The 25,091-nt window shown below is 42.6% G+C and overlaps 1 protein-coding gene across 1 annotated transcript; it reads left to right on the top strand.

The window, feature by feature from the left end:
• Positions 1-4,668: 4,668 nt before the first annotated feature.
• On the top strand, positions 4,669-24,560 carry LOC124134124 (RNA-splicing ligase RtcB homolog). The gene is made up of 14 exons (XM_048396828.1): positions 4,669-4,756; positions 5,901-6,018; positions 6,321-6,467; positions 7,938-7,986; positions 8,895-9,102; positions 10,264-10,313; positions 14,794-14,900; positions 15,792-15,951; positions 17,610-17,785; positions 18,859-19,047; positions 20,291-20,401; positions 21,353-21,472; positions 21,815-21,857; positions 23,096-24,560. The coding sequence occupies exons 2-14, from the start codon at positions 5,929-5,931 to the stop codon at positions 23,158-23,160; spliced, it is 1,515 nt and encodes a 504-aa protein (XP_048252785.1). The 5' UTR covers positions 4,669-4,756; positions 5,901-5,928; the 3' UTR covers positions 23,161-24,560.
• The last annotated feature ends 531 nt before the right edge of the window (positions 24,561-25,091 follow it).

Here is a 25,091-nt window from a genome sequence, read left to right as displayed (position 1 = left end):
AACCAAGTCCCCAGAGGCCCGGACCTAACTATCTGATTAATATACTTGCCTTGTATGACAAGTATAGGTTGCAGGGGGACCTGTTCTACCCCCTGGGGTGTTTTGCTTTGTTTGTTTAACGTCGCAATCAGCAATATTCCAGTCATATGACGGCAGTCTGTAAATAATTGAGTCTCGTCCAGATAATCCAGTGATTGACATCATGAGCATTGATCTACACAATTGGGATACGATGACATGCATCAACCAAGTCAGCGAGCCCGACAACCCGATCCCTTAGTTACCACTTACAACAAGCATAGTCACCTGGTACGGCAAGCATCGGCTGCTGAAGACCTATTCTATCCAGGATCTTCACAGGGTAGAATGAGAAAAAGTAAGCAAATTAAGTTTACCACAGTCTGCAATAGCCCAAGTGGTCATGCTTGGGGCAGATGATAATATGAGCAGTGACACCGCCTGTCAGACAGTGTATTTAATTGTTGTAGCTTACTATGTGCCTTCCTGTGTGCCCTATGGCTAGAGTGAGTGAGTATGGTTTAACGCCGCTTTTAGCAATATTCCAGCAATGTCAAGGAGGTGGACACCAGAAATGAGCTTCACACATTGTATCCATGTCAGGAATCGAACCCGGGTCTTCGGCATTACGAGCGAACGCTTTAACCACTAGGCTACCCGACCGCCCCTCTGTGGCTAGAAATAAACCAGAGGTTGAATGTCGGCACTGGTCCAAGCTGTCATAAACCAGTGACTGAAAATTTGAGCAGTGATCCAAGTAGCTCAGCCTTTGTCTTTCCTGGGAGCCATTAGTGGTCCAGTGGTTCAAGCAATTCGTCACCTCCCTTCACCATGTAATAACTAACGACTGGTAATGTATTATGAACTTGAACATTATTTTGGACTGGTCAACCTACTAACCTATTAGGATCCCATCTTCCCGAGGCAAGGGAGATAACTGATTATAAAAGTCCAGTTTCCCGTGGAAAGTAAGTGCATGTTTACACTGACTATAAAAGTCCAGTTTCTCGTGGAAACTGGACTTACATAGTCAGTTATCTCCCTTGCCTTGGGAAGATGACTGATCCACACAGAAACAAGGACAAATTACATCACAACAGAGAGATTTTTTATTTGTATTAAATTTCGGGAAGAAAATGAATTCCTCAAAATAACAAAAAAATAACATACAGAGCTATAGATGAAAATACTACAGAAATCTTTCGTGTTCTACACTTACTAGTGCAAGCTGCAAGCCAGATGAAATATACTCAACGTTAAGTTTTATATGTCTTCAAAGATATTCAGTCAATTCAATGGGGCACAGTGTGGATGTCTAAATATTTTACACAAAACACAAATATCAAAATAACATCAAAATTATCTTCAAAATGTATCCCCCGCGGTAAATCGTTATGAAAGAAATCAGCTCTATGTCAACAGGAAATAGACTGGTTTGTGGATTACAGTCTTGTTTGTTTTCAATACCATGTTAATGTAGTACCGAGAACTTGGGTATGTAAGCAGGTCGGAGGGAGGTTATATGTTAGTGTGTGGTTTGAGTGTTATGTGAAAGGACTTGGGTAGCATTGGGATTACAAGATGACAACAATAAGAAAACATGCACTTGCAAATACAGGTTTGGCACATAAGTTCAGGTTTTACGGCACATATGACATCTTCTCCATGTTTTAGAATAACTGTCTGGCAGTTGTTATTTTTCATTAAAGATATACCTTCAAATCAGATTTTATTTTTTCTCTTCCAAGCTGTAAATATTCACTGTATGTTATTCATTAATACGAATGATGACATATGCAACAAATTCATCCTTAACAGACACTTTCTTTCAGTAAAGTTAAGCACTTACCACTTGAGGACGAATATGAACAATTTATCGGTGATTGCACAAGTACAGTAAGAAGCAAATAAGTCAGACAAGATGAAGTCAATGATAAAGTCATGTACAAAACCTCCGAGAATTTGTTGTTTAAAGAGCGTTTCTTGCACAATGGCTACCCTATATGATACGTGGTACGTGAGGCTATTAATACAGAAAATGTTCAACAAAAGAATCTGTCAGGTCAATGTCGTTCTTTAAGGCAAAAAGGTTATTTCCTGAAAAACATATTTTACCTTGCTGTAATGGCAGTGTTCCCAGAATCAAAGTTTGCCAGAAAAAAATGAAACAGTTCTTGGGTATTTCAGGGTGATCACTAGGGCTGTGACGAGTTCAAATTTACTACCCGGGTACCCACCCCCCTATTACCCGACCCTACCCGGGTACCCACTGTAGGTCTCAGGAGATGTCTTTAAATGTCCGATTATGAACATTTTTAGCATAACCCTGGCAAAACTTATTTGGATACACGTCATCTGGTCAATCTGGTCATGCATACACTGAAGTTGAATTAAGTTATATCTTTATTCAACCATATGAGAAATCAGAAGGAATGGGTGCACAGTCAGAAAGAAATGCGAACATTAGTGACTTGTAGTGTAACCATAGAGTCCTAGATACTTTTTGGCATTAAACGATATATCACATGACTAACCACGGGTCCGGGTAGTCCTGGTGGGTACCCGGGTTCTACTCAGTACCCATACGACCGGGGTACCCGAGTTACCCGTCCCAGCCCTAGTGGTCACTATTTTCAATGCCATAACTTGGTTAGTCTGAGAACATGGGCAATGATTCCTCATGCTTTGTAGATCCTCTCTCTGGTCTTCCAGATGACCATTCGTCACCACTCGCCCCTTTCCGTAACCTGCATTTCGGCTTGTCCCGGAATAACACGAGTTGGTCACGAATGCCAGATGACAGGAACCTGGGTTAGAGGGTACCCGAAACTCATCCTTAGCCTCGCTCTGGAAGCTCTGGTGTCTATCATGGCTGCAGTTGTGGTTTATGCGAACTGCCACCGACAAGAGAAAATTGAAAATAGATTGCAAGATTCCAATAACAAAATATGGGAATGAAACAAGAAACTTAAGTCATGAATATCCCTCGCCGTTGCTGTCTTTAGGAATTTAGTCACTGATCGTGTTTAGACATTTACAACTTCTCACAGTACATGCTATTACTTTACATTCGTGTATGTTTTTCTTTCACAAATCCAATAAATATATTTGAATATACGTTTACATATTTACTGGCCCACAGGGCATTGGTGCTAGTGTAAGCAAGCACTCAGCTAATGGTTCTGGAAATTGACTAAATCACCAGCAGACTCATAAACTAGACAATTTTTTACGCATGAAAACGTGTCTCTCCCCGAAAAACGCTGAACGTTTTTTCAAGTTATGGCCTCGGAAACGAACCTTATCCTCATTTGAGACTAATACCCCGTCCACATGTACACCACAGATTCACGTAAGTAATTGTGCACATGTGTAATTATACGTACGCGTGCACATGTAAATTTCACATGAACATGTAATCACGTGAAAATTAAGAATTGTAAATGAGGTATGTGAGTCACACACATTCATCGGTCTGTTCATGTCTGCTGTTTTCCAGTCAACGTCGAATGAGAAGAGAGATACCTCACATAACTCTTCGCATGAAGCAAAATGTATTTGATTTTATCTGTACACAATTTTTGACACCTTGAAACCCAAAGAAAACACCGCCGCCCAGCTCTGAAAGTCCGCATAAAAGCTGGTATTACTGTATTCTGGATAGCGTCAACAGAACTGTTGCCGATTTGTTAGGTGTCGGTAAATCATATATAATCATGCAAATTTGCTCCGGGTGTAAATATACACACATGAGTAAACACGTTCACACGATAAGTATACTCGCGTATTTACACACATGCAAATATACACACATATGTATAGAGTTGCAAGTGAACGGTGTATTAGTTCAGTCGAAATTGTTTCCATGGAAACATAAAACAGTTTTAATGCAAACAGGCACCAGATAACCTGAGCAATTCATATGCCAAGTTTCGTTGAAAAACATTGAACGGTTTTCAAGTTATGGCTAGGAATACGGTCGAGTTCAAGACCATTGCACTTATTCCAAGCATATCTAAAGGTATTTACTATGATTACCATACTGCAACACTGATGCAAGGTGCACGACATTTGGTTTTGCAGTTTAAAATGTTTGTTTTGAATTTTCGCAACATTATTTTCAATTATCAATTCATAAAATGCCAACGAAGATGTCGAACATATAAAATACACTTCTTTATCTTCGGTCTTCACTTGCACATATTCAGCTCTCTGTGCTTTGTAGTCTCGGAAAAGATATTTGAAGGTGATGGTTTTTTTCAAATTGAATTTGATTTGCGTTTTTATTAGGTTTAATTTCCATGTCATTAACAAAAATTAATGAGAGTGCATATAATTATTCTGAAAACGTTTTGTTGGGAAGAAACTAGAATATATTGTTGTCGAACTTTAGTGCGTCACGTCATACTGTCTTCTTGTTTATGACAATAATAATTACTTTTATTGTAATGATAAATGATAATTTTTCGAAGCTTGGTGTTTTAAAACGTGTATTGTAGGTTATCACCACCTTCATATTTATTTCATTTTTGTGAGATAAGTCCTTTTTGATTGTTTAACACGCGTTCTAAACATTCGTTCCATCCCTTTGAATTCGGGGAAATAAACATATTACGCGTTACTCAGTTATATCGTAAAAATCGTCACCTTGAAGGTACGGGGTTTAAGAGTTACCTCCCTTGTTCAGTTCTTCAGCTGCCGAGCCAGAAAACTGTGAGACAGTCAACGTATCGGCGAAGTAAGAATATCTGGAATTATCTTTACATTGATACATTGAACAGACCGACATGTCGGATGGTCATATTTCTATTGTTTAGCTGGACCTGAAATTAATTGCAATTCAAGAAATACGCCTTAAAAGTAATTCAGTTGCATGATTTCACAACACGTTTATACAATGTGTGCCGCCATGATGACTTGATTTTGTTTCGGTTTTCGCGCACGTTATGCCGAATAGGCATTATTGAAGAACACCTATATCAATTTATTTGTTATCATTTCATTTAAAAGATACCTTACCTTGTCACTGAATACCTAAGAAAAACATACCAAATACAGCAAGCTGTGAAAGTAACAGCGTGAAACAATTGATGACAGGAGGCGAGAGCCGCGATGGGGTCTTACAGTCGAGACATGTATTGACTGTAGGACCCCATCGCGGCTGTAGCCAAAGATGACAGTTACCAGTTATGACATATCAGCTATGTTCTGTCTAAGTCTTAGATATTGTGATTACTTAAATATTGTCTATATTACATATTTATTGTGACATTATGCCATTAAAATAATTTCTGACTAGATTGATCAACAAAGTAAGATTTGTAAGTAAGGAAGTTTCAGGTTTCAGGTCATTTCGTATCAAGCAATATAGAGGTAGTTTTGCTAGTCAATTCTTGTTTCTTTGAGCTCTAACTACCTGTAACTAGCGAATATATTGTCAGTTTTATTATTAACAAATAAATTGATACTAAATAACCCAGGGATGAGAAACGAACTGGTTACAAAACAAACAGCGGGAACCAAAACTACCAGGTTCCAAAATGTCAGAAAAGGATACGAAACAACTAGGTTGAGAAAATACCGGTTTAGAAAATGACCTGTTATTGGTCCAATCTTATTATCTTTTTAATGCCAGAGTTTGTCATGCCTCAGGCATCAACATGATCAGTAGTGTGAATGTATGTGTGACATTGACTGTTTGGATCCCAAGTTGCTTGATCATGCACTTAGTGACCTAAAGTGAGACACATTTCAAATGAGTGTGACCAGTTATTGCTGCTAATGAATGTGAGATCATCAAACCAAAGATGGCAGATGACAGTTTGCAATCCATCTGCAAAATGATCATATGTGAGAATGCTGATGAATGTTGCAATTTTCAGGAGACAAGTTGTACATGCTGGCATCAACATGAGGACATATAATGACGAGCTCAAGTACTTGGAGAAAATCTCCGCCAACTGCTGGCACATCAAGAAGGGATTTGTTGAAAACATGAAAGTAAGAATTAAAATGTTCGTTTGTTGTTTAATGCAATATTCCAACTCTTTAATAGCAGTCTGAAAAAAATCGAGCCTGGACCAGACAATCCAGTGATGGACATCATCAGTATCCATGTATGAAATTGCGATTTCGTTACGATGACATGCATCAACCAAGTCAGCGAGTATGATCATCCAATCCTTCTTTGGGGCCTCTTACAAACAAGCATGAGTTGCTGAAGATTAATTCTAACCCAGATCTGAAATATGGAACTGAAATATTTAAAATACTATTAAACTCAACTTTGTTTGCTGTTTCAGGTTGACGGTTATTTCTACACAAATGAACGCCTGGAGAAGCTGATGTTTGATGAATTGAAGCACTCGTGTAACAGTAAAGGTTTCGGCGGCTTTCTTCCGGGGATGAAGCAGATTGCTAATGTTGCTGCTCTACCTGGAATTGTATCGGTATGTAACCATGGTAACCTATCTGCTAGACACCATTATTCTGTTTTATTTGGAGCATTTATCTTGGTGTTATCAGATGTTGATAAGCAGCTCTAAGTCTACTTAAAAAATCGCCTAAATTGAAGTAAATAGTTCCCAGTTCAAATAAGTTATGATACCCCCTTAGTATTGTTTTGCAATTTCACCAATAACAGGATTTAGTACATAGTTTTAGACCACCTCCACGGTCTAGTCGTTATCCCCAGCTGTGTAATACAAAAAGATGTTTAAAGATGATACTTGTTGTCACCCTGCCTGACCCTCAGCATTTTAACATGTTAAGGAGCTGAAGGACTGGTCGGTTCAGAATCTGTATCCTGTGTTCGAGAGGAGTATTCATGTTAAACTGCGACATGGTATCTCAGTGGGCTAGCAGTATAGAATCGGCTTTAGTCCGGACTAGTACGGGCAGCAACACACACATGCATGGGCGTCTCTATTTAAGTGCAGTTATCTTAAATGCAAGGGTAAAGCCCATTTCACCCAATCTCATTAGAATCAGATCTTAGTTCTCGCTATCACCAAACAAAGATCTGAGGACATCCCAATACGGGTCACATCAGAACGACCTTTCATCCGACCAATCAAAGCGTCGCTTACCAGATCATGAAAGGGACTGTCGGAATGTGTTTGCTTATCATGCAACCTCAAAAATGTTAACACGGGGTATTCCTAACGGCAGTTACGGCCCGTACGACTGATTCCGTCAAAAGACTCGTCTGTCTCTCGCTTCCGTGTAATAAACATTTGAAGGAAGGAGGCATTGCACGGTATGTGGGAAGCACTGCCATACAATCTCAACCATATATTAGACATTCCGGAATGTGCGTTTGTTCAGTTTTCAAAATTTTAATCGAGAACTGTATCAACATATTTTTCAAGCGTAGTCTGAAATAGTAGTGGCCAGGTTGAAACGAGTGCCGTAAAGCTCGAGAAAGCTGCTTTCTAATTGGCTGATGTCGACTTCTTGTTAATCATTTCAGTGGTCGGTCAAAGTTCGCGAAAGGTCGTTCTGACATGACCCGTAATGGGATGTCCTCAGATCTTCGTTTAGCAGCAGCGAGAATTATGATCTGATTCTAATGAGATTGCATGTCACCTCACCTCATATAGTTTTAACATTGTTCCTGAGACTATTGTCCTAATATATCTCAAGGTTTTATTTTTTTCCTAATTACAGACAAAACAATAGCCAATAATCAAATCCTTGTTTTTTCAAGTCTGTGGCATCAAGCTAAGTGGCTACAGGAATATTTTTGTAATAATCCTTGAAATATTTGGGATGAAACTATTCATGCTATTTCTGTTTGTAGAATTGTTTTGTCAGTTCGTTTCATCTGAATGACATTTTTGTTGCACATTTCGTATATCAGTACTCTTTGCTTTTGTCCAGTGTACACTATGAACTGAGTAGAACAAATATCATTTCAGAAATCTATTGGACTTCCAGATGTTCATTCTGGGTATGGCTTCGCAATTGGTGAGTTAGACGTTGTTGGGCTTCACACTTTGTTTTGCTTAGTTTGCAGATCCCCCCAACTTAATAATCAAAAATTCAGAAAAGGAAAACAATCAGAATGACAAGGTTTAGATGTATAATGTTTATACCTTTAATGGTAAAGTTCGCTTTGACAATGAACAAAATCCAAGGTATTTTTATATATGACGAAAAAAGATTTTTTTCCAATGAAAAATCATCATTACAATATGTACAACATGTACAAGGCAAATTCTGTAGTCAGATTTTAGATATTTTAGATATTTTAGATATTTTAGATATTTTAGATAACTAATATTTGTAAAGCCTCAAACCAGAACATGGTTATATTTTTTTCATCACCTACTTATCATGCTTATCCAAATCAAACTGCAAGATAATTTAAAAAATCTGTATTCCGACTTACAACTAAATTTTTCTCTAGCCAAATTTGTAAACAATAAAAAAAGCATCTTGCCTTAGTGAACAGTAAGTAAGCTGGAATGCCATGATATATGGTTACATCCAACCCACCCATATTTTTGTACATTTTTGTATTAATAAAAGAAATTAATTGTGTTTTTTTTTGGCTAAGCCGTGAAACGTGAAAGCTCTAATGGTTAAATTTTGTCTTTTATTTCATCAAGTTCTGGCTTAGCCTGTTCACCTTGATTCATCAGTGGACAATAATTATAATATAATGCGCCAACTTCCATTCACCAAGTTAATACTCCTAGCTCTACAAAGTTGTTTCCCCAGTGAATGAATCCCTGGCTCTCATACATTCTTTAATCTCACCTGTTGTTGCCACCAACGATAAGGAGTAGTTTCACTTCATTAAACCAACTGATAACTGTTTCTTATTTATAGTTTTAATCTCAAAAATGTTTTTTTTCTAAATGTTTAAATAGGTAACATGGCAGCCTTTGACATGAATGACCCTACTGCAGTTGTCTCCCCTGGTGGTGTTGGTTTCGACATCAACTGCGGTGTGCGTCTCCTGCGTACAAACCTCCATGCTAAGGATGTGATCCCGTTGAAGGAACAGCTGTCCCAGTGCCTGTTTGATCATATTCCAGTGGGCGTCGGCTCACGGGGGATCATACCCATGACAGCCCAGTAAGCATTGTACAAAACACCATTACTTGTGATTAGGGTACTCAAGCTCTCTTGGTTTATTCTGTTAATACAGTTTTGAACTTATCCTTTCTCACACGATGCATTTCTTCCTTCTCCTTTCGATCTTTGTATGAAAAACATCCGAAAACAAAGTTTCCAACTTCTAAAAACAATTTGCTCGAACACATCCCAGCATTACCATAGTCACCACTGAAACACATGGGTCACGCATTGTAACCCCGAGCGATGTGACCTGACCACATCATTCTCTTTCTCATCGCCTATGTGTGGGAACGTGTTTTGAGTAGTAGAGAATTGGCTTTTGGGGGATTTAAGTTACCTCAATCTATCAACAATCTACGGCATATTATGGAAACGGGGCATGATAAACGCCTGGCCTGGAAGAAGTGCAGACGAACTTATGCATCAGCCGATCCACACAATCTCTGTTGTGACTGAGGGGATTTATTTGAACCAGCTCATCACTGCTCACAATGTTCCCAGTTACAGTCTGTTTAGCACCATATGAGACCGGTGAATTGCAAAATAACTCAAAATCGGGAAATGTCTATCAAATGTCAATACGGGACCCGGCAAAGAATACCCTGTACCCAACAATATCTGCTGTTTGTTATTTTTATTCCCATCACTGGAAAAAGTTGTTTAAGAAACTATCATGTTGTTATGTGTACAAGTTGACATCTTGAACCGAGGGGTGCACAACGCTAGGAGGAACAGCGCGCACACACATGTGCTACACAATTATACAGGGAATGACAGCATAAGAGGGATCGTCTCATGAAAATTTTAATCACAATGTCACTCGCTCATGTCACAGCCCACGTCAGCATTGCTCGTATGAGTCAGGATAATATAATGATACATGTATATTTACTCAACAAAATACACTTTTGAACACATTGTATAATTTAAACCCAAGACACAGGATATTATTGTTAACAAACTGAAAAAGTTGGCAAAATGATTTTGGATGATATATAGAATTTCAAGATCACTTGTGTCAAAGACACTTGGGTGAGATTCTCTGTATCTTATACTTGATGTTGGACTGATAAGGATTACCTGGTGTGTTGCATGTGGTCTGATGTCGTCAGTTTGTGAAGCCACTTTGAGTTTCTCTATTCCCTCTCTGTGTTACAGAAACTTGGAGGAGGCCCTTGAGATGGGGATGGACTGGTCGCTGAGGGAAGGTAGGACACACGTCTGTGTTGGATGTATCCTTGTGATGCTATAATTAATCTGGTGTCAGTCGGGTAGCCAACACGTCTGTGTTGGATGTATCCTTGTGATGCTATAATTAATCTGGTGTCAGTCGGGTAGCCTAGTGGTTAAAGCGTTCGTTCGTCACGCCGAAGACCCGGGTCTGATTCCTGACATGGGTACAATGTGTGAAGCCCATTTCTGGTGTCCCCCGCCGTGATATTCCTGGAATATTGCTGAAAGCGGCGTAAAACCATACTCAATCAGTCAGTATAATTAATCTGAACATATTTTGTGTACATGATTTCTGAATTTAGAAGTCATCTTTTAAAACTTATGGAATAATACACATTCATGATCAGTGGTTAAATACATCCATGGCCCTGTTTAGAGTATGTGCTGGCCTACAGACTGGCCTACAGACTGGCCTACAGACTGGCCTACAGACTGCTGGGATATACAATGATATCTCTGGAGTTTTGCTGACTGAAGTTTGAAAAGTTAAAATATGTCTTTCTGTTAGTTGTATGGAGTATGGTAGCTGTATGATGTGTGTTTTGTATCCTGTACATTGTGCGTGGGCGGAGGACAAGGAACACTGTGAGGAGTATGGAAGCTGTATGATGTGTATTTTGTATCCTGTAGGTTATGCGTGGGTGGAGGACAAGGAACACTGTATGGAGTATGGAAGCTGTATGATGTGTATTTTGTATCCTGTAGGTTATGTGTGGGCGGAGGACAAGGAACACTGTGAGGAGTATGGAAGCTGTATGATGTGTGTTTTGTATCCTGTAGGTTATGTGTGGGCGGAGGACAAGGAACACTGTGAGGAGTATGGTAGCTGTATGATGTGTGTTTTGTATCCTGTAGGTTATGCGTGGGCGGAGGACAAGGAACACTGTATGGAGTATGGAAGCTGTATGATGTGTGTTTTGTATCCTGTAGGTTATGCATGGGCGGAGGACAAGGAACACTGTGAGGAGTATGGAAGCTGTATGATGTGTGTTTTGTATCCTGTAGGTTATGCATGGGCGGAGGACAAGGAACACTGTGAGGAGTATGGAAGCTGTATGATGTGTGTTTTGTATCCTGTAGGTTATGCGTGGGCGGAGGACAAGGAACACTGTATGGAGTATGGAAGCTGTATGATGTGTGTTTTGTATCCTGTAGGTTATGCGTGGGCGGAGGACAAGGAACACTGTATGGAGTATGGAAGCTGTATGATGTGTGTTTTGTATCCTGTAGGTTATGCGTGGGCGGAGGACAAGGAACACTGTATGGAGTATGGAAGCTGTATGATGTGTGTTTTGTATCCTGTAGGCTATGCGTGGGCGGAGGACAAGGAACACTGTGAGGAGTATGGAAGCTGTATGATGTGTGTTTTGTATCCTGTAGGTTATGCGTGGGCGGAGGACAAGGAACACTGTGAGGAGTATGGAAGCTGTATGATGTGTGTTTTGTATCCTGTAGGTTATGTGTGGGCGGAGGACAAGGAACACTGTGAGGAGTATGGAAGCTGTATGATGTGTGTTTTGTATCCTGTAGGTTATGCGTGGGCGGAGGACAAGGAACACTGTGAGGAGTATGGAAGCTGTATGATGTGTGTTTTGTATCCTGTAGGTTATGCGTGGGCGGAGGACAAGGAACACTGTATGGAGTATGGAAGCTGTATGATGTGTGTTTTGTATCCTGTAGGCTATGCGTGGGCGGAGGACAAGGAACACTGTATGGAGTATGGAAGCTGTATGATGTGTGTTTTGTATCCTGTAGGTTATGCATGGGCGGAGGACAAGGAACACTGTATGGAGTATGGAAGCTGTATGATGTGTGTTTTGTATCCTGTAGGTTATGCATGGGCGGAGGACAAGGAACACTGTGAGGAGTATGGAAGCTGTATGATGTGTGTTTTGTATCCTGTAGGTTATGTGTGGGCGGAGGACAAGGAACACTGTATGGAATATGGAAGCTGTATGATGTGTATTTTGTATCCTGTAGGTTATGCGTGGGCGGAGGACAAGGAACACTGTATGGAGTATGGAGGCTGTATGATGTGTGTTTTGTATCCTGTAGGTTATGCGTGGGCGGAGGACAAGGAACACTGTGAGGAGTATGGAAGCTGTATGATGTGTGTTTTGTATCCTGTAGGTTATGCGTGGGCGGAGGACAAGGAACACTGTGAGGAGTATGGAAGCTGTATGATGTGTGTTTTGTATCCTGTAGGTTATGCGTGGGCGGAGGACAAGGAACACTGTATGGAGTATGGAAGCTGTATGATGTGTGTTTTGTATCCTGTAGGTTATGCATGGGCGGAGGACAAGGAACACTGTATGGAGTATGGAAGCTGTATGATGTGTGTTTTGTATCCTGTAGGTTATGCGTGGGCGGAGGACAAGGAACACTGTGAGGAGTATGGAAGCTGTATGATGTGTGTTTTGTATCCTGTAGGTTATGCGTGGGCGGAGGACAAGGAACACTGTGAGGAGTATGGAAGCTGTATGATGTGTGTTTTGTATCCTGTAGGTTATGTGTGGGCGGAGGACAAGGAACACTGTATGGAATATGGAAGCTGTATGATGTGTATTTTGTATCCTGTAGGTTATGCGTGGGCGGAGGACAAGGAACACTGTGTGGAATATGGAAGCTGTATGATGTGTGTTTTGTATCCTGTAGGTTATGCGTGGGCGGAGGACAAGGAACACTGTATGGAATATGGAAGCTGTATGATGTGTATTTTGTATCCTGTAGGTTATGCGTGGGCGGAGGACAAGGAACACTGTGAGGAGTATGGAAGCTGTATGATGTGTGTTTTGTATCCTGTAGGCTATGCGTGGGCGGAGGACAAGGAACACTGTATGGAGTATGGAAGCTGTATGATGTGTGTTTTGTATCCTGTAGGTTATGTGTGGGCGGAGGACAAGGAACACTGTATGGAATATGGAAGCTGTATGATGTGTATTTTGTATCCTGTAGGTTATGCGTGGGCGGAGGACAAGGAACACTGTGTGGAATATGGAAGCTGTATGATGTGTGTTTTGTATCCTGTAGGTTATGCGTGGGCGGAGGACAAGGAACACTGTATGGAGTATGGAAGCTGTATGATGTGTATTTTGTATCCTGTAGGTTATGCGTGGGCGGAGGACAAGGAACACTGTGAGGAGTATGGTAGCTGTATGATGTGTGTTTTGTATCCTGTAGGTTATGCGTGGGCGGAGGACAAGGAACACTGTGAGGAGTATGGTAGCTGTATGATGTGTGTTTTGTATCCTGTAGGTTATGTGTGGGCGGAGGACAAGGAACACTGTGAGGAGTATGGAAGCTGTATGATGTGTGTTTTGTATCCTGTAGGTTATGTGTGGGCGGAGGACAAGGAACACTGTGAGGAGTATGGCAGCTGTATGATGTGTGTTTTGTATCCTGTAGGTTATGCACGGGTGGAGGACAAGGAACACTGTGAGGAGTATGGCAGCTGTATGATGTGTGTTTTGTATCCTGTAGGTTATGCACGGGTGGAGGACAAGGAACACTGTGAGGAGTATGGTAGCTGTATGATGTGTGTTTTGTATCCTGTAGGTTATGTGTGGGCGGAGGACAAGGAACACTGTGAGGAGTATGGAAGCTGTATGATGTGTGTTTTGTATCCTGTAGGTTATGCGTGGGCGGAGGACAAGGAACACTGTGAGGAGTATGGCAGCTGTATGATGTGTGTTTTGTATCCTGTAGGTTATGCGTGGGCGGAGGACAAGGAACACTGTGAGGAGTATGGCAGCTGTATGATGTGTGTTTTGTATCCTGTAGGTTATGCGTGGGCGGAGGACAAGGAACACTGTGAGGAGTATGGCAGCTGTATGATGTGTGTTTTGTATCCTGTAGGTTATGCATGGGCGGAGGACAAGGAACACTGTGAGGAGTATGGAAGCTGTATGATGTGTGTTTTGTATCCTGTAGGTTATGCGTGGGCGGAGGACAAGGAACACTGTGAGGAGTATGGAAGCTGTATGATGTGTGTTTTGTATCCTGTAGGTTATGCGTGGGCGGAGGACAAGGAACACTGTGAGGAGTATGGAAGCTGTATGATGTGTGTTTTGTATCCTGTAGGTTATGCGTGGGCGGAGGACAAGGAACACTGTGAGGAGTATGGCAGCTGTATGATGTGTGTTTTGTATCCTGTAGGTTATGCGTGGGCGGAGGACAAGGAACACTGTATGGAGTATGGAAGCTGTATGATGTGTGTTTTGTATCCTGTAGGTTATGCGTGGGCGGAGGACAAGGAACACTGTGAGGAGTATGGAAGCTGTATGATGTGTGTTTTGTATCCTGTAGGTTATGCGTGGGCGGAGGACAAGGAACACTGTGAGGAGTATGGAAGCTGTATGATGTGTGTTTTGTATCCTGTAGGTTATGCGTGGGCGGAGGACAAGGAACACTGTGAGGAGTATGGAAGCTGTATGATGTGTGTTTTGTATCCTGTAGGCTATGCGTGGGCGGAGGACAAGGAACACTGTGAGGAGTATGGCAGGATGCTCAATGCTGACCCCTCTAAAGTCAGCAACAGAGCCAAGAAGAGGGGCCTACCACAGGTAACACTTAGTTGTCTCCCCTTGCACAACTAGCACCTACAAGTGCAGTATTGATTTGACCTTGTCTCCTTACCTGAAATGATTGCATCATGTTTCTGTTCTGGAAATCAACCTTTTTTTGCATAATTTCATACATTCAATCTATTTTTTACCTGTATCATTTTCCTCACTTTTACTTTATTTTTGTCAGTAAACATAAAGTTTCCTACTTCACCCAATCTTTATTGGGGACTGACCATGGCGGGGATGACGAGAAACTTTATCGGCTGAAGATGCACAACCATATATTTTTAAAATTAAAACTATGAGTCAAAATTTTTTTTTGAAAAAACATGTTGCGACGATGTACTTTTTATGGCAGACAAGGGGCATGGGTGGCCCAGTCTAGACAGGCGCCGCGATTCGCTGTGCAGAGTTGCGTCCCTTGGGCACACCAGAAACCTATGATTGTGGGTCCGAATCCTGGTTCGCCCCGATTATTTTTCTAGGTTTGTCAGCATCATACCCGTGCTCGTGGGTTTCACCGAAGTGGTAAATGTCTGAGACCTGCATCACTTCAGGCTTTCCTCCCACATTAAGCTGACACACCGCGATATAACTGGGATACTGTTAAAAGCGGTGTTAAACCGAACTCACTCACTCACTTTATGGCAGACAATTACATATTTTCCCAACGATATGAAGCATAATTTTGTTCAAGAATTTTTGGAGGCAATTTATTTTTTGGGATAAAATCCCAGGCTCCCCTCCAGAATATCACATGATCCCCTTGGTGGATCATATAAAATGAAAAAGTTACTTTTCACACAGCTAAGGAAAAGAAATGATGTTTGTACTTGAAAATGCATGGTCCATTTGATCATGGTGTCATATTTCACGTTTCTGCTGCAGCTGGGGACCCTAGGTGCCGGAAACCACTACGCCGAGATCCAGGTCGTGGAGGAGATCTATGATGACTATGCAGCCAAGAAGATGGGGATTGAGTTCAAGGATCAGGTCTGTGTGATGATCCACAGCGGCAGCCGTGGCATGGGGCACCAGGTGGCGACAGGTACGTACAGGTGGACAGGGATCTCTGTGGGGGCAGGTACGTACAGGTGGACAGGGATCTCTGTGGGGGCAGGTACGTACAGGTGGACAGGGATCTCTGTGGGGGCAGGTACGTGCAGGTGGACAGGGATCTCTGTGGGGGCAGGTACGTACAGGTGGACAGGGATCTCTGTGGGGGCAGGTACGTGCAGGTGGACAGGGATCTCTGTGGGGGCAGGTACGTGCAGGTGGACAGGGATCTCTGTGGGGGCAGGTACGTACAGGTAAACAGGGATCTCTGTGGGGGCAGGTACGGGCAGGTGGACAGGGATCTCTGTCAGGGCAGGTACGGGCAGGTGGACAGGGATCTCTGTGGGGGCAGGTACTTGCAGGTGGACAGGGATCTCTGTGGGGGCAAGTGGACAGGGATCTCTGTGGGGGCAGGTACATGCAGGTGGACAGGGATCTCTGTGGGGGCAGGTACGGGCAGGCGGACAGGGATCTCTGTGGGGGCAGGTACGGGCAGGGGGACAGGGATCTCTGTGGGGGCAGGTACGGGCAGGCGGACAGGGATCTCTGTGGGGGCAGGTACGGGCAGGTGGACAGGGATCTCTGTCAGGGCAGGTACGGGCAGGTGGACAGGGATCTCTGTGGGGGCAGGTACTTGCAGGTGGACAGGGATCTCTGTGGGGGCAAGTGGACAGGGATCTCTGTGGGGGCAGGTACATGCAGGTGGACAGGGATCTCTGTGGGGGCAGGTACGGGCAGGTGGACAGGGATGTCTCTGGGGGCAGGTACGGGCAGGTGGACAGGGATGTCTGTGGGGGCAGGTACGGGCAGGCGGACAGGGATCTCTGTGGGGGCAGCTGGACAGGGATCTCTGTGGGTGCAGGTACGGGCAGGTGGACAGGGATCTCTGTGGGTGCAGGTACGGGCAGGCGGACAGGGATCTCTGTGGGTGCAGGTACGGGCAGGTGGACAGGGATCTCTGTGGGGGCAGGTACGGGCAGGTGGACAGGGATCTCTGTGGTGGCAGGTACGGGCAGGTGGACAGGGATCTCTGTGGGGCAGGTACGGGCAGGTGGACAGGGATCTCTGTGGGGGCAGGTACGGGCAGGTGGACAGGGATCTCTGTGGGGGCAGGTTTCATGTTGAGTTTTGTATCAAGAAATTTTCGTTTTGACCTTTCCCATGCTTACATATTTTGATCTTAGAGTTATTTGACAGTGTTTGTCTCTGATTTTTATCCCTTAATGTTTTGACGGGTGGCCCAGTCATCTAAGGTGCCTCGATTTGCTGTGCAGAGTTGCATCCCTTGGGCACGTCAGAAACCTATGCTTGGGTTCGCCCCGATTATGTTTCTAGGTTTGTCAGCACCATACCCTTGCTTGTGGGTTTCACCAAAGTGGTAAATGTCTGACACCTGCGTCACTTCGGGCTTTCCTCCCACATTAAGCTGACACACACAAACACTTGTCGCTATATATGTGCAATAGTACTGAATGTGACGTTAAACCCCATTTCACCTCACCTCATTTCCAAGACAAGTGGGAGGGTGGGTGGGGATGTGCTGGTTGTTGTCTATTGGTTTGGGGTTGAGGGGGTGGGGATGAGGGGAAGGGGATGAGGGGGTGGGTGGCTACTTGTAGGTAATTCACACACTCATTCACTGTGTTACAGATGCTCTCGTTGCCATGGAGAAGGCAATGAAGCGCGACAAGATTGACGTGAATGACCGCCAGCTAGCATGTGCTCATATCCAGTCCCAGGAGGGGCAGGACTACCTGCGTGGCATGGCCGCCGCCGCCAACTACGCCTGGGTCAACCGCACCAGCATGACCTTCCTAACCAGACAGGTGAACACCCTCCCTCTCTTCAGTAGATACGACAGTGGACTAAGGCATGGCTGATCAGAGTGCCTGGCAGTAGCAGTACCAGGGTCTGCTGATCAAGGGGATCAAATCCCAGAGTTGCCCTGTTTTGTTTCTTGGTCCTTGTCTCAGGTGCTGCTATTTGCTGGGTCCCTAACTCGTCCCAGGAACTCAAGTGCCGTGTTTCTCGGTTTCGCAGCTCCATTCCTGTGCTCATGGGTTACTTGGAAACATGTCAAGCTTGCCATTGTCCAGGCTTTCCTCCCACATCAAGCTGACACACTGTGATATCACTGAAATACTGTTCAAAGCAGCATTAAATCCAACTCATTCATTTAGCATGTTACCTGGGCCAACATTTTTGTCAAAGTTATAAACATCTGTGAATTTTGTCAATATGGTCTTTCCTGTGAGATTAAACTGCTACACTGTGATAGGATCAAATACAGTTTAAAGCAGCAATATCTGGGTAGAATGTTACCTGGGCCAACATTTTTGTCAAAGTTATAAACATCTGTGAATTGTGTCAATTTGGTCTTTCCTGCGAGATTAAACTGCTACACTGTGATAGGATCAAATACAGTTTCAAGCAGCAATACGGGGTAGAATAGGTATTACCCGTGCTTGTCGTAAGAGGTGACTAACGTGATCGGGTGGTCAGGCTTGTCAACTTGGTTGATGCATGTCATTGTATCCCAATTGCATGGATTGATGCTCATGATCTCAATCACTGGATTGTTTGATCCGGATTCGATTATTTACAGACTGCTGTCATTTAGCTGGAATATCGCTGAGTGTGGTGTTAAACAACAAGCAAACAACTGGAGAAAAAAAATAGTGAAAATTTGTTAAGTTTAATCCTGGATTGGTTGCTCTCTCGAAAGAATATACAGGTATTTTTAAAATCAAATTTCATCATGTTTAAGTACGATCTGGTTCTCTTCTTGAGAAAACTTGCAGGCTGTGTTGATGATCTCATCCGAAATGATGTTACAAGTTTTCACTGTTCATTGGTATGTGTTGAAGTTAAAGTCAGTTTCATTTTTCTGTTTCTACAGGCATTTGCCAAGATGTTCAAGACAACTCCGGATGACCTTGACATGCACATGATCTATGATGTGTCGCACAACATTGCCAAAGTAGAGGAGCATTTTATTGACGGCAAGCAGAAGACACTTCTGGTTCACAGGAAGGGATCCACACGAGCCTTCCCGCCCCACCACCCTCTCATTCCGGTGGATTATCAGGTAGAGTTGCTGGTTTCAGTAGGGAGGCATTGTGGTTCAGTTTTTGCCCCTCCATACCTCCAATACAGGTGGGACCTCGTCCGTGGTCTAGTGGTAGAGCGTCCGTAGAGAGAGGGGAAGGTCCGGGGTTCGATCCCCGGCCGCGTCATACCAAAAGACGTTAAAAGATGGTACTTGTTGTTACCCAGTCTGGTGCTCGGCATTAAGGGGCTAAAACAAGGACTGGTCGGCTCGGAGTCAGTATACTGTATCTGAGTGGGGTATTCATGTTAAACTGTGGCATGGTATCTCAGTGTGCTAGCACTATAAATCGGCATCAGTCCGGACTAGTACAAGCAGCCACACAAACACACACACGTACATGCACGTCGCTATATAAGTGCAATAATCTAGGACGCGACGTTAAACCCCATTTCACCTCACCTGACCAATACAGGTGGATTCTCAGTAACATATGCTTTTTGGGGTGGGGTATCCTACTTATTAAATAGTGGCTCTATTACTCTCTCACTCCCTTCGATTATCAAGGAGAGATGATTTTGGGGGTTGGGTATCCTAATCATTAAATTGTGGTCCAACTACCTTCTCATTGCCATCGATTATCCAGTAGAGATGTATTTTGGAGGTGCAGTAGTCTAATCGTTAAATTGTGGCCCCCAAAGCTTCTCATTCCTGTCGATTATTAAATAAAGATGAGTTTCCTGGTGGCATAGCCTAATCATTAAACAGTGGCCCCACTACCCTCTCATTCCGGTTGATTATCAAGCAGAGATGTTTTTTCGTAGTGTGGGTAACCTAGTCATGAAATTGTAATCATGGTAATACAGGGGGATTTCAGGTATAGATGTTTTGGGGGTGGGGCATTACCCCTAGACGACAGATGACCAGGGTGGGGTAGCTGCCTGGTTAAGTTGTTGAAACCCTCACCCCCTCTTTTAATGTTAAAGTTTCAGGAACATAGGCCTCTTGAGTGAGTGAGTGAGTGAGTGAGTGAGTATGGTTTTACGCCGCTTTTAGCAATATTCCAGCAATATCACGGCGGGGGACACCAGAAATGGGCTTCACACATTGTACCCATGTCGGGAATCGAACCCAGGTCTACGGCGTGAGGATCATAGGCCTCTTGGGGTGGGTTAGCCTTGGGATAAGGTGTCTTTCAGACTGTTGGTTTGTGACTTGAGTCTTCTGACATGTTTTCTATTGTTTCATGAATCATACCCACACTTCTTGTTTCTTTGATCAGCTGACGGGCCAGCCTGTTCTCATCGGCGGCACCATGGGCACATGCAGCTATGTGCTGACGGGCACCGAACAGGGCATGACGGAAACATTCGGCACGACGTGTCACGGCGCAGTAAGTTTACTTCGCATGAGATTTTTTATGTTACATTTCTAGCTCGACAGGACCAAAGAAGGCTGTGAACTTGTGGTGCATTGCCTGTCAATCTGTGGTCATTCCAGCTTTCATCATCTTAACTGACTATAAAAGTCCAGTTTCCACCCTTGCCAAACTAGGCTTGAATTTCGTGAGTCTATCGTAGCGCCAGCAGTGGGCATTATGAGTTATGTCCCTTCTATGTCCCTTATATTGACCAATCAGATTCCACCTCTCATATCACTTGCATTTGCTTCAAACAAAATGGCGGTGCCTAGTCAAGACGATCTGATCAATAATCAAGATATATATTGTAATAAAACAGGTCCTACCTCGTGAAATGCATCAAATTACTTGAGCACCGTGATTGAAAACATGAAAAGATTGGGAAAACATCTGTCAATGCCAAGTTGACAGTACACATGCTTTGCAAATCCTGCAGTTAACCGAAATCTGCACGTTGAAAACCAGGTTGTTTATGAACCGGATGTCTAGTTCGTTATGCCATTTTGGTTGGGCTATACATAGACTCGTTAGTCCAGCCAAACTGTATCTCCAAAATTCCAGCCTAGTTCGGCAAGTGGGAAACCGGAATTTTATGGTGAGTTAACTCCCTTGCCTCGAGAAGATGTCCATCTTTCAGCAAACCACTGATACTGAAATGACCATGATTGTTCCATGTCCCAATAAAACTGTTTCTCATGTCATTGAAAGCAAAGTTTGTTGTATTCAAAAAGAATAGTAAGAAAACATGTGACAACTGACAAATCTTAAAGAATCTTTGTCTTAGAAAACACAAGGTGAATTAATCTTACATGCCTATGAAAATACCCAGAAACATGGGTGCATTAGTAATGAGAGCTCAATTCTGTGACATTAATACTTCATGTCAATCAATACACGTTGCAGTAAGCACGTTCTTTGTTTCAGGGGAGAGCACTCTCCCGAGCTAAGTCGCGGCGGAACCTGGACTACTCGGATGTGTTGGCAGCCCTGGATCAGAAGGGGATCAGCATCAGGGTTGCATCCCCCAAGCTTGTGATGGAAGAGGTGAGTGGTGTTTGTGTAGAAACTGAAGTGTTTGCTGTAAATAGCATAAAACAAGATCACTCACTATTGCTATAAATTTGTGTAGAACGTTATAACTCACTCACTCACTCACTCACTCACTCACTCACTTCACTCACTCACTCACTCACTCACTCACTCACTCACTCACTCAGTCACTCACTCACTCACTCACTCACTCACTCTTCTGAATGATTTTCTAACTGCTGCTTCAGCTCGAGAGAAAATTGATGATTTATGCAGGGGACAGTTCTAAAAATTATTGATATATTGTTGTGTTTCGATATCCTGTTTATATAGCCTGAGAATGTTTTTGTTTTTTAGGCTCCAGAATCTTACAAGAATGTGACTGATGTGGTTGACACATGTAAGTTTGATCTACAGTTATTAATTTGTCAGTCTTAAACATCCTTAAAAATCTGATTCAATAGAACTGGTTAGAGGCTGAAAAATAAGGTGACTTCAATAAGAGTCTTTGTTACAGCAGTTCCACTTTATGATATCAGCGTTAGATATTGGCGCTAGTCCTGTCGTCCTTTCCAAACTGCTTTATAGTAAAGGTATCCTAAGGACTAGTAGAAATTGGCCCATTTTAAGGGTATTGCTATATGTTGTCATTATAAGGACTAGTGGACAAAAACTGTTAGTTTCTAACCCTGTGATATGCAATTTAACTTACTGTTTTCAGTAATATGAGTTTGGAGGTAAAATAGTCAGGTTAGAATTGATCTCAGTAACCACTGCTGATGTGAGGGGCAACTATATTGCATCTTTTGCCAGGTTTTGTGATCTGTTGATTGTATGTCTTTGTACCTGAGTGGTCCTCAATAGATCAATGTCATTGTACCTGAGTGGTCCTCAATAGATCAGGAGCGGTCGGGTAGCCTAGTGGTTAAAGCGTTCGCTCGTCACGCCGAAGACCCGGGTTCGATTCCCGACATGGGTACAATGTGTAAAGCCCATTTCTGGTGCCCCCCCGCCGTGATATTGCTGGAATATTGCTAAAAGCGGCGTAAAACCATACTCACTCACTCACTCACTCAATAGATCAATGTCTTTGTACCTGAGTGGTCCTCAGTAGATCAACATAATCGGCCACAGCTTTGTCTGGCCCAACACTTGCTTAGTTACAGGCTGCTGTGACATTGCTGGAATATTGCTGATGGTGGTGTTACCCAACCAACACCTATGGGTGCTCACTCACACAAGGTGTTGCAAATTATAGGATAGAGTTATGACCCTTAGTAGTCGTAGAATCTTCTGGATTCTCAGATTCCTTCCAGCTATCTCTGGTCGATTGACACCAATTCTGTTCTTATGTTTCACCAAACCATGAAGATCCAGGTTAGAATTGGTCTTCAGCAACCCATGCTTGTTGTAAGAGGCGACTAACAGGATCGGGTGGTTAGGCTCGCTGACTTGGTTGATGCATGACCACTCGATTATTTACAGACTGCCGTCATATATCTGGAATATTGCTGAGTATGGTGTTAAACAACAAACAAACATGTTTCACCAAATTGTCCCTTTGGTTTTTCCTCTCGAATTAAGCGGCCATGCTGTTGAAGTCGAACCCAACTCACTCACTCACTGTATGTGTTTCAGGTCATGCGGCCGGGATCAGCAAGAAGGCAATCAAACTACGTCCTATTGGGGTCATCAAAGGCTAGCCCCTTGTCCTCATATTTGTGCTGGAAACTCACATCTACAAGTGCTTCGCCATGCTATCTCCACGTGTTACTAACAGCATGTCTGACAGCGCCACCTACATTGCTGAAATATCTCAACAAATTGTCGCGAGCTGCTTTGGGCAATATGAAACATGCCTCACGAGCCTCAATAGCTATAACATCTTACAGACTGTCAATCTAGTTATTTCTAAAACAGTCATGTGGACAATAACATTACAATATTTTGTTACTGGTATTTAGTTTCGTATTGACTAATACTAAAATACATTTAGTTAAAAACAGTCATGTGGACAATAACATTACAATATTTTGTTACTGGTATTTAGTTTCGTATTGACTAATACTAAAATACATTTAGTTAAAAACAGTCATGTGGACAATAACATTACAATATTTTGTTACTGGTATTTAGTTTCCTATCCACTAATACTAAAATACATTTAGTTACAGATCAATTTTCATTTAATTTCTCTCACCTGTTTGGTACACAAAATTGTGAAGTGATCACATTTATGGGCTTAAGTGTTCAAGAGAAAGTGAATAGCAGAGGACAAATAAGACAAAAGTTTTTGGATAATAACTTCTTTATTGTACTGTAATAGCGACTTTTCACTGTAGATCCTCATACCTCGTCAAGGGACTGAAAAATGAACATGGTACAGAGTAATATATGGTAAGCGAAAGATTAACAGTAACAAGTATGATACATCAGAGGGATTAGCATGAGTAGGTTTACTTATAACAACAGAAGAATAATACTGTAACAACATGATGGATGGGGAACACATGATAGGTAAGCCAATTACACTGGATTAAATTACTTCGGTGGGATGACTGGAAAACTGTTTTTGTTTGAAAGTAAGTTTAATTTTACTTATGATAGGGAAAGTTAACATCTTGATTTTATTGTGTGGTTTTAAGCAGGCAAATCCTTTTGTTAAAATTTGGTTATGTTTGAAAAGTTATTATTCCAAAAATTGAAAGGTGTTTCATCATCAAATTCAATTAAAAGTAACGTAACTGTTTAAGCCCTACTTTATTAGCTATGTTGTCAGTGAAGAAGCCACCTTTGGAATGCTAAAACATTATAGATCATGAATTGAAAACGTTTTTTACAGTCATTTCATGTAGACTTGGGGCCCAGAAATCGGCCTCTGAAAACGCCTGGATAAATCTGTCTTGGCGTGGTAGACCAGAAGAATGAAGGTTTGATTGTGTTTTGAACAAGTTAGACAATGAGGTGATCTGTCATTGTTATTGTCCTCCAACCGTGTTGAATATCTGGTGATATTTCCCCAGCTGTGTATTGTATATATTGTGTACATACATCTGTAGCCTCTGTACAGTCAGTGCATGAAATAAATACGGTCGGGTATGAAGCATTCTGTCTGGTTCTTCTTTTACAGGATTAACATATCAAGTCTTCATTATCAGTCGTTCAACATATCTCTCCTCCTTTGTGTCTGACCGCCTCCGTGGTCTAGTGGTAGAGCATCCGCCCGGAGAGCGGAAGGTCCGGGGTTCGATCCCCGGCCGCATCGTACCAAAAGATATTAAAAGATGGTACTTGTTGTTGCCCTGTCTGGCACTCAGCATTAAGGGGCTGAAACAAGGACTGGTCGGCTCGGAGTCAGTATACTGTGTCTGAGTAGGGTATTCCTGTATCTCAGTGAGCTATAACTTTAAATTGGCATCAGTCCGGACAAGTACAAGCAGCCACACAAACACACACACATACATGAACCTCGCTATATAAGTGCAATAATCTTGGACGCGATGTTAAACCCAATTTCACCTCACCTCACCTCCTTTGTGTCTGCCCATTCTCTGCTGGTGGGTTTCACCAAGGTGATAAATAACTAAGACCTGCATCACTTTAAGCTGACATGTGATGTCCACAAATCACTCAC

The sequence above is a fragment of the Haliotis rufescens genome, unplaced genomic scaffold, assembly GCF_023055435.1.
Source record: "Haliotis rufescens isolate VD_foot unplaced genomic scaffold, xgHalRufe1.0.p SCAF_16, whole genome shotgun sequence".
In the NCBI taxonomy this organism is placed as follows: Eukaryota; Metazoa; Mollusca; class Gastropoda; order Lepetellida; family Haliotidae; genus Haliotis; species Haliotis rufescens.
This window is presented reverse-complemented; position numbering and strand designations above follow the sequence as displayed.